The sequence below is a fragment of the Haematobia irritans genome, chromosome 3, assembly GCF_050003625.1.
Source record: "Haematobia irritans isolate KBUSLIRL chromosome 3, ASM5000362v1, whole genome shotgun sequence".
Lineage (NCBI taxonomy): Eukaryota > Metazoa > Arthropoda > Insecta > Diptera > Muscidae > Haematobia > Haematobia irritans.
The window spans coordinates 190,158,990-190,170,068 of record NC_134399.1 but is presented as its reverse complement, the minus strand read 5'-3'; the positions used below and the strand labels follow the sequence as shown (position 1 = coordinate 190,170,068).

Genomic DNA, 11,079 nt, shown 5'->3' with positions numbered 1-11,079 from the left:
CTATTTGCATTAAAATCTAACAAATGTATGCCACTCCTTGGATATCTTGCGGCATAAGCCGTAATAATCCCATAGACAACATTGTCTAATGGCATTTTGATAGCCTTAAGAGTTTTTTTTTGCGAAAATTACTTAAACCATAACAACATAGCAATTGTTTAACAATAGTATTTCAAGGGCCTTAAAGTAAAATACATAAAAATTGAAATGAAAACAAAATAATCACTTGTAAAGACCAAATAATTATTTTGTGATTAGTTTTGAATGAAAGACAATCTCTAAGAAAATTTGTGTATATTTATTTATTTTGTTTTTCGAAAATTATAAAAACATAATACTTATAATAATAATGCTTAATATCTATGGAATTTGGTATGTATTTATAATGACATAGATTAAAAAGTATCTCAAAAATCAGGGCTCCATGGGAAAATTCATGGTTATTGTTAGTTTTTGGTTTTTGTCTTTTATTTTAAGAGTCATTTAATCTATTTTACTTCCACTTGGTTTTGTCAGCAGGGGTCGATCGACTTCATCAACTCTCATGGTTTGCATATTCGATGGATCTATGGCTGCATTAAAGGAATTTTCACGTTGCTCATCGGGAAATTCACTGGCTAAATGGAAGATGACTTTCTTAAAGAGGAACTCCGACAGATTTGTTCTTAAGAAGAACAAAAACATCCAATTAGAGAAATTGCATTTGCTAATAACTGCTGATAATTCTTTGTCGTCCACTCTGCCAGGTTTGGCCCAATATAGGGAAAAACGGGAGAATTTTAAACTGTGAAAATAAATTTAGAAAATGTTGTGTATGAAAACATAAAGAATATATAATGCAGTACAGTTGAAACAAATGGTAACTAAATAATCTAAAAAAGACGAAAATTGTCCAATATAGCGAACCAAGTTTTTTGGGCAAGATAATACCAGTGTCTGATACTACTAAGGAGTAACCTTAGAGAGGAAACTAAATTGGAAGAGCCAAATCAATGCAGAAGACCGGTGGGCTCTTAAAGGGGTCTGAATCCAAAGGTGAGGCGCTAGATATATGAGAGCATAATTAGGCCAATCGTAACATAGTCTGGTGGACATTGATCGAGAAAAAGTGTAACATAAAATTTTACAAAGGGTCCAACGGACGTATTGGAATAACTGGGGCAATGATGACTACGTTAACCAGAACCTTGGAGACGATACCAGATGTAAGACCCGTAGAGGTTCAGATCAAAAGCTAATCCGCTATGGCTGCGATGGGATTGAAGACGTTGGAAGAATGTACTGAAACACAAAACGAAGCATCAAAGGGTAATAAGGGAGTATGAGTAGGCTATAGCTGCCGGATGTAGGTTAGGTTAGGTTAGGTGGCAGCCCGATGTATCAGGCTCACTTAGACTATTCAGTCCATTGTGATGCTACATTGGTGAACTTCTCTCTTATCACTGAGTGGTGACCGATTCCATGTTAAGCTCAATGACAAGGGACCTCCTTTTTATAGCCGAGTCCGAACGACGTTCCAAATTGCACTGAAACCACTTAAAGAAGCTTTGAAAACCCTCAGAAATGTCACCAGCATTACTGAGGATAATAATCGAACCCACGACCTTCGATTCCTGCTTCCACCCAACACCAAAAAGTTTTTCAGCGGTGGATGTAACATTCTGACGCCAGTAAGAATATGAGAGAAGGGGCCCCAAAACAGATAACAGAGAGAAACAGCTGCTACACCGATAGAGGTTTAGATCAACAGCGAGATTGGGAGAATGGACAGAAACACGAAACATAACGATCCATCAAAGAATAATAGGGAGACGGTGGGTGTAACGGCGGATGTCGCAACAATCCGTAGGGTGGCCAAAACTGTCGAGTGTTACATTCCGACATCAGTAAGAACATGGGAGAATGGGATCCCAGTGCAAATACCAGATGGGAATAACTGTAACACCGATCAAAGAAGGGTGAGAGGAAGTATATGTGCAAGACACAGGCACCGAGATCCTATTCGGTTTACCGGACCAAAGCACTCTTCTGGATCGGAAATAAAATGAGGCCACAAAACCTTAACATTGCCACAGATTGTCGGAGGGCAATGAAGGTCGCATGAATAGGCGGAATATGGCAGGATCTGCATCATATCGGTGCAGGAATAAGAAGAAACGTAAAGCCAAATGAACTGGCGATAAGATCTAGGACATATAGGAAAGTAAACTTAGAGCACTCAAAGCCAATAGAGGCAAAGAGCACACACAAAATTTTTTTCTGATTCAATCACGAAATTAATTGATCCAATTAATTTTTTAATTGAAATGTCTTCAATCACGAAAATGATAGTATCAATCACAGTTTCAATTGGGCATAGAAAAAATTCTTGATTAAAAAATTAATTGATTTCATTGCCAAATTTCAATTAATTTTTTAATTGATTCAATTAAAAATTTAATTGATGTTGATTGCAAAACTCAATTAATTTATTAATTAAAAAAGGTAACTATTTTCAATTACATTCTGAATTGGCTTAGAATTTTTATTTGGATTAACAATTGATTGTTTGAAAAAAAATTTAACTAAAAATTTAAAAAAAATGTTCATCATCATCATAAACTGACTTAGTCTTCCGAATTTGATTAAAAGTTAATTGTATAAATTAACTTTTTAATTAAAAATTTTAAAATGTTCAATCATTGACTTAATTAACTTAATGTTTCTATCTTGATTAAAAAGTTAATTGTACCAATTAATTTATTAATTGAAAAAAATTTCAACTTCAATTAACTTTTTAATTGGAAATATTTTGGTGATATTTTTTTCTGTGAGGGCGAGACATAAGGCGATGTGGACCAATGCAATGGTCGGAAGGGCGACGAAAATACTATGGGGTGACCGAGATCAATGCAAGGGTCGGAAGGGCAACGAAAGTACTATGGTGTGGTTCAGACAAGAAAAAGTCTGGAGAACTACTCAAGGAAAGTTTGACTACAGTCAAGAGGGCCGCTAGAATTGAGAGCACATCTACGCCGAATAGGAGTAGCAAAGGATGGTACATTTAGGGCGTGCTTTAAGGATGGTGAGTTCGATAGTTCGCGAACGAACGGGTGAACCATAGCGGTGAAGGAAACAGGGACTGAAAAGAAATTTGGGGGCTTCGCTGGGGACACAGATTTCCTGGAATAACAACATGGTACGATAGAAAGAAGAAGTTGGAGCGCACAACAAGCCGAATACTTAGGCTTATGTATATGGCAGCTGATATGAGACAGGGCAACCTCAATCCTCTTTTCATCCTAAGCTAAATATTATAAAGAGACAGATATTTCAATGAGGTGGAGATGCTTATCTAGTACCATTTTCCACATTGACTAATTAGTCAATATTTTTGAGATGATTTACATCGCGGCAAAAATCCTCTCATTCGGATGAAGGCAATATACATCCGATAAACTTTCCCCATTCTTAAGACTATGGAGATGCTGACATATATTTATCTTAGAACTACTACTGACTGAAACTGGGATGGAATCCATAGCCCTTTATATGCAAGTCGCCCATACTAACCATTGCAGTACTGTGGATCCCCAGATTACGGATGCAGAATGCTGGAGCGTTTTAAAGCATCTCTAAGTTGTTTCACTGCAATGTTCAATGCCATTCGGACTCGGCTAGAAAATTGAAGTCCCTTGTCAATGAGCTAAAAATAGAATCTGGCAGCATTCATTGATAAGAGAGAAGTGCACAACTATGGTATCACAATAGACTGAATAGTCTAAGAGAGGTTCAAAAAAGTAACCCAACCTTAGATTGAAAAGGTTTGTATGGTATAAATTGGCCGACAACCCTATCTACAAGCCTGTAGTAGAATGATTTGCATTTTAAGTGTTCTATTGGGTTTCAATAAAATTTCCATTTCGTTCATGTATTCGCTAATTCTTCTTCAACTCATATTTAGCCACATCTATGTACATAACATGATAATATTTATAATACAATTTAATCATAACTTACCTTTGGTAAAAGAACAATGTGAAAACTCTCCAAATTAATCCCAATACAGTGACGGCAAGCAGAAATAGATACCAAAACCACAAAATTGTATAAATCTTCTCATTGATGATATTCAAAGCCATCACACAAAGAGTATCATGCATCTGTAGAGAACCACTAGCACCATATTTGTGGAAATGACATTTGGTAACTTTAGGGAAGACCACATCCAAGGCATCCATTTGATTGTGCCAACGTTCACGCATTACCTTGGGTCCCAAAGACAAAAAGGCGCCACCCAGAAATACATTTGTCCAATAGATTTGTAAAATTAAATTCAACAAATTGAGAATTTCAGCAAAGACCAAATGGGCACCCCATGATTGATTCAAACGCATGCGATCGATCATTGTACGACGTATGTCTTTAATACGAATTTCAGTCTCTTCGAGAGAAGGTACATTTAGACGGCCTATCTGTAAGCTCTTATCTTTTAGATATTTTGTAAGGCCTACCATGCGAAGACCAAAGACTAAAGCTTTGATACGACCACCTATATTGGAATAGAAAGAGATTTAAGATTATTTTGAATGATTGTATTCGAAAGCTCGCAATAGAAATAATTTTCCCCAAAGCGAAAATGTTGACAAATGTTGACGGTTTGATGTTGTTTAAGAGCACTTGAAGGGAGTTTCTGTGTCGACTTAACATGGATCCACCGGCACACACAGAACACCAATACAGCGAAAGTGGATTGCATTCGGTGAACTTGTCCCGTAAATGATGTAGATTGTCCCATCGAACTGGATAGTGTCCCATACACCCGAAATGGGAAAGCCACAAGTTGTGATCTTGGATTCATAATGCGGGGTGCACACTTTGCTATCAATCACTTGCCCGATCTTAGTTGAGCCAAAACTACCATAGTCTGCCGTGGGATATCTCTTTTATCCGGTGCTATGGGCGGTGATCGGACTTCGGGAAGAAGATTAACCTTGTAGCTTCTCACCGCTCCAGCTACAATATCCTCCTGAATACCGTTCAGACCTGCCTAGTATGCAGATAGCTTTAACAACGTATAATTTGTCTACGCACTGACAGGATCTTAGTCTCCACATAGAGGTGATCCAGAGGTATACTGCAGAGACATCCGTTCACAGTTCTAAGGTTCTTACTGTAAAAATTTTGTCGCAATTTTGTTTCGATGAAAATTGTGTCAACATTTTATTTCTATAGAAAATTTTGTAAAAATTTTAATTAAAGAGAAAGTTTTGTCAAAATTTTATTTCTATAGAAAATTTTCTCAAAATTTTATTTCTATAGAAAATTTTTTCAAAATTTTATTTCCATTGAAAATTTTGTCAAAATTTTCACTTTGGGTTTAGTGAACTACCCGAATTTATTCTGATAATTGGTTGATAGTTTTGCTGCAAGTAGTGGAATGTGGTAATTCCGAAACGTGCGTCCATCCATCTTGCAGTCTACAGGGCTTTGCCCAAATAAATTTGACAAACATTATTTTCCCCTGTTGGTTATGCTACTCTTGTAGTTTAGTCAACGCAATGGTTATAAAGCTGAGATCAAAACAACAAATATGATTGAAGTACAAACCAACAATAAAAAACAAAAACGAATGAAGTAAGAGGAAGCACGCTCAAAATAAACCCAGCCAACTGCACTCACATCGATGATGTGACGGTGGCAAAGGAAAAGATTTATTTATTCAAAGGCCAACTATCATAAACCTTTTTTAGGAGGGTTCGAGTGTGGTTCACTTTAGGTTTACTGAACTACCAGATTTTTTTCTGATAATTGGTTGATAGTTTTGCTGCAAGTAGAGGATGCTGATGAGGAATCTTGCAGTCTATATGGCTTTGCCCAAATAAATTTGACACACATTCTCTTCCTCTGTTGGTTAAGCTACCCTTGTAGTTTAGTCAACGCTATGGTCATGAGATCAATAGTTATGAGATCAAAACACCAAAAATGTTATTTCTATAGAAAATTTTTATAAAATCTTATTTCTACAGAAAATTTTAGCAAATATTTATTTTCCATAGAAAATTTTGTCAACATTTTATTTCTATAGAAAGTTTTGTCAAAATTTTATTTCTATAGAAAATTTTGTCAAAATTTTGTTTCTATAGAAAATTTTGTCAAAATTTTATTTCTATAGAAAATTTTGTCAAAATTTTATTTCTATAGAAAATTTTGTCAAAATTTTATTTCTATAGAAAATTTTGTCAAAATTTAATTTCTATAGAAAATTTTGTCAAAATTTTATTTCTATAGAAAATTTTGTCAAAATTTTATTTCTATAGAAAATTTTGTCAAAATTTAATTTCTATAGAAAATTTTGTCAAAATTTTATTTCTATAGAAAATTTTGTCAAAATTTTATTTCTATAGAAAATTTTGTCAAAATTTTATTTCTATAGAAAATTTTGTCAAAATTTTTTATTCTATAGAAAATTTTGTCAAAATTTTATTTCTATAGAAAATTTTGTCAAAATTTTATTTCTATAGAAAATTTTCGCAAAATTTTATTTCTATAGAAAATTTTGTCAAAATTTTATTTCTATAGAAAATTTTCGCAAAATTTTATTTCTATTTTGTCAAAATTTTATTTCTATAGAAAATTTTCGCAAAATTTTATTTCTATAGAAATTTTTGTCAAAATTTTATTTCTATAGAGAATTTTGTCAAAATTTTATTTCTATAGAAAATTTTGTCAAAATTTTATTTCGATAGAAAATTTTGTCAAAATTTTATTTCTGTAGAAAATTTTGTCAAAATTTTATTTCTACAGAAAATTTTGTCAAAATTTTATTTCTGTAAAAAATTTTGTCAAAATTTTATTTCTATAGAAAATTTTGTCAAAATTTTATTTCTATCGAAAATTTTGTCAAAATTTTTTTTCTATAGAAAATTTTGTCAACATTTTTTTTCTATAGAAAATTTTGTCAAATTTTTTTTTTTTTATAGAAAATTTTGCCAAAATTTTATTTCAATAGAAAATTTTGTCAAAGTTTTATTTCTATACAAGATTTGGTCCAAATTTAATTTCTATAGAAAATTTTGTCAAAATTTAATTTCTATAGAAAATTTTGTCAAAATTTTATTTCTATAGAAAATTTTGTCAAAATTTTATTTCTGTAGAAATTATTGTCAAAATTTTATCTCTGTAGAAAATTATGTCAAAATTTTATTTCTGTAGAAAATTATGTCAAAATTTTATTTCTGTAGAAAATTTTGTCAAAATTTTATTTCTATAGAAAATTTTGTCAAAATTTTATTTCTATAGAAAATTTTGTCAAAATTTTATTTCTATAGAAAATTTTGTCAAAATTTTATTTCTGTAGAAAATTTTCGCAAAATTTTATTTCTATAGAAAATTTTGTCAAAATTTTATTTCTATAGAAAATTTTGTCAAAATTTTATTTCTATAGAAAATTTTGTCAAAATTTTATTTCTATAGAAAATTTTGTCAAAATTTTATTTCTATAGAAAATTTTGTCAAAATTTTATTTCTATAGAAAATTTTTTCAAAATTTTATTTCTATAGAAAATTGTGTCAAAATTTTATTTCTATAGAAAATTTTGTTAAAATTTAATTTCTATAGAAAATTTTGTCAAAATTTAATTTCTATAGAAAAATTTGTCAAAATTTTATTTCTATAGAAAATGTTGTCAAAATTTTATTTCTATAGTAAATTTTGTCAAATTTAATTTCTATAGAAAATTATGTCAAAATTTAATTTCTATAGAAAATTTTGTCAAAATTTTATTTCTATAGAACATTTTGTCAAAATTTTATTTCTATAGAACATTTTGTTAAAATTTTATTTCTGTAGAAAATTTTGTCAAAATTTTATTTCTATAGAAAATTTTATCAAAATTTAATTTCTATAGAAAATTTTGTCAAAATTTAATTTCTATAGAAAATTTTGTCAAAATTTTATTTCTATGGAAAATTTTCGCAAAATTTTATTTGTATAGAAAATTTTCGCAAAATTTTATTTCTATTTTGTCAAAATTTTATTTCTATAAAAAATTTTCGCAAAATTTTATTTCTATAGAAATTTTTGTCAAAAATTTATTCCTATAAAAAATTGAAGATCGTCTTAGTTGGAGAAGAATATTTTGAAAATTCTATCAAAACATCGAGAAGTTTATCAATCTACCAAACAGTAAAGAATCGACCTTTTTGGTAGAATACTACCAATTGTGGTAATCGTGGCTAGAGTACCTCTAAAATTGTTGTTGGTTTTCTTTTGAGACAAGTATGAACGATTACCCAAAACCGCCATATGATTAGTTCTACATTTCGTTTCGGGGAAAAGAAATTTTTTTATACGCAATATATTAGTATCTTACCTTCCCATGATTTCCACAATGCATGGGGTAAATAAAAGAATATAGCTTGACCAAAAAGTACAAATGGAACCCATTGGTAATAGGCATGCCTCTTAATGGGTTCCTCTTGAGTCTCATAGGGTCCAATGCCCGGTTGAAATATGGCACCTGAGGCCAAGGCTGTATTATTCAAATGTCGTACCTATGAAGAGAAATATAATAGCAAGCATAGGTCATCATTAATTTAGCGAACGTATATTAGGGTGTTCTACTCTATCACATACATACCAAGGTAAATGTTGGTGTAAAAAAACAATATGTATTAACCACATGCGATGGTATAGTATCCGATATACATTTGATATGTTCGCCAATATATTGACGGGAACACACTAATATTGTGGCCACAAGTAAAATTATAAAAGTCCAACGATAATGCAACTTAAACACAAAATTATCGATGGTTACCCGTTTCGGATTGAATTTCAAAAAAGGGGCCACTGAACTAAATGTATTCAACATTTTGTTAACTTTTCACAATTTCACTTGGCCAAATAGCAAAAAGTCGTTAATAATTACAAATTTTTTGAAATAGATTTGGAAACTATTTCATTTATTATAATATTTCGATTTTTAATTTTTATATCGTATTTCCGTTGACTTTTATTTATATTGTTTTTCGTATTATAACCCGCGCGTTAAATCACTACGTCCTCATATCGTTTGAAATTCATTTCGTCTACTGACGATTTTCATTCTCAATATTTCATATCAGCCCTGAGTGTCCCTCAGAAAATGGAGCGAAATTGTTGGTATTTTGTTATTTCTTCAATTCTTCTGAATAAAAAGAAAACAAACCTCAAAGTTTGATAAAAAATAAATATTAAAAGGAGAAATATGTATTGTACGTATACATATACTATTTCGAATCGTCCGTTCGTGTATTTCTTCAATAGTTTTGAGTTGAAAATATTCTGCCATGGTTGAAGTATAATACATTATTTCATATTTTGATAAGATAACATTTCTTCAAGTGAAATTTGACTCAAATTATTCTCCGGAATAAAGAGCACGGTGTTATTACGATAACACTGTTTAAGCACAGCGGAACTTCTCAATTGAACCAATGTTGCAGTTTTTTGGGGTTCTTGCTAATAAATATTTCTTATATTTGAATTTCTATTAAAAAATCTAATTTACAAGTAAAATTTGCATTATCAATAATATTAATGATATTAATGTTGAATTCAATTTTAGTTTAAGTTAAAGCACTTAAACACCGAGCTGATCCCAAAATATACAAGGTTAAATATAAAACACTTCCTTATTGTTTTATCCTCCGCCATAGGATGGAAATATTTCCAATTAAAAAATGTGTTGAAGTTGAACATTTTCAATGCAAAATTTAATTGATACAATTAGCTTTTTAATAAAAATAGAAAGACTAAGTGAGTTAAAAAATGATAATCTTAATTTTTAATTAAAACAATTAATCACTTTCAGTAAAGAAAGTGATTTTTAATAGTTAAAATTAATTGATTTCAGTAGCAAATATCAATTTTTTAATTGGTTCCATTTAAAATGTTATTAATGCAGGGTTGATAAAGTTGACACTTTTGTGCCTTTTTTTAATCCATTTCGTCTGCAAAAAGCACCGTGCCGCGAGCCAGTTGGTACTTTTTCATCACAATTACTCTATATAGGGGTTTTAGAAATAAATGTTGACAAAATAGAATAAAACTTCGACAAAATTTTCTATAGAAATAACATTTTGACAAAATTTTCTATAAAAATAAAATTTTGTCAAAATTTACTAACGCATTAAAACTTTGAAAACACTTTCTGCAGAAATCAAATTTTGACAAAATTTTCTGCTGAAATAAAATATTTTCTATAGAAATAAAATGTTAACAAAATTTACTATAGAATTAAAATTTTGACAGAATTTACTATTGAATTAAAATTTTGGCAAAAATAAAATAAAAATTGAAATAAAAATTTGACAAAATTTACTTAAGCATTAAAACTTTGACAACATTTTCTGCAGAAATAAAATTTTCACAAAATTTTCTGTAGAAATAAAATTTTGACAAAATTTTCTACCGAAATAAAATTTTGACAAAATTTTTTGCTGAAATAAAATTTTGACAAAATTTTCTATAGAATTAAAATTTTGTCAAAATTGAAACAAAATTTTGACAAAATTTTCTATAGAAATAAAATTTTGTCAAAATTGAAATAAAATTTTGACAAAATTTACTATAGCATTAAAATTTTGACAAAATTTAAATAAAATTTGGACAAAATTTTCTTCTGAAATAAAATTTCGACAAAATTTTCTGTGGAAATAAAATTTTGACAAAATTTTCTATAGAAATAAAATTTTGACAAAATCTTCTATAGAAATAAAATGTTGGCAAAATTTTCTATGGAAATAAAATTTTCTATAGAATTAACATTTTAACAAAATTTACTATAGAATTAAAATTTTGACAAAATTTTCTATTGAATTAAAATTTTGTCAAAATTGAAATAAAATTTTGACAAAATTTACTAAAGCATTAAAACTTTGACAAGCATTAAAACTTGACTTTCTGCTGCAATAAAATTTTGACAAAATTTTCTATTGAAATAAAATTTTCTGTAGACATAAAATTTTGACAAAATTTTCTATAAAATAGACATAAAATGTTGACAAAATTTTCTATAGAAATAAAATGTTGTCAAAATTGAAATAAAATTTTGA

At 29.6% G+C, this 11,079-nt stretch overlaps 1 protein-coding gene across 1 annotated transcript; it reads right to left on the bottom strand.

Moving 5' to 3' along the window:
- Positions 1-279: 279 nt before the first annotated feature.
- Positions 280-9,226, bottom strand: Inx7 (innexin 7). Its single transcript, XM_075300817.1, has 4 exons — positions 8,622-9,226; positions 8,355-8,535; positions 4,000-4,531; positions 280-784 (listed from the first exon to the last, which is right to left on the bottom strand). The coding sequence occupies exons 1-4, from the start codon at positions 8,853-8,855 to the stop codon at positions 484-486; spliced, it is 1,248 nt and encodes a 415-aa protein (XP_075156932.1). The 5' UTR covers positions 8,856-9,226; the 3' UTR covers positions 280-483.
- Between the last annotated feature and the right edge of the window lie 1,853 nt (positions 9,227-11,079).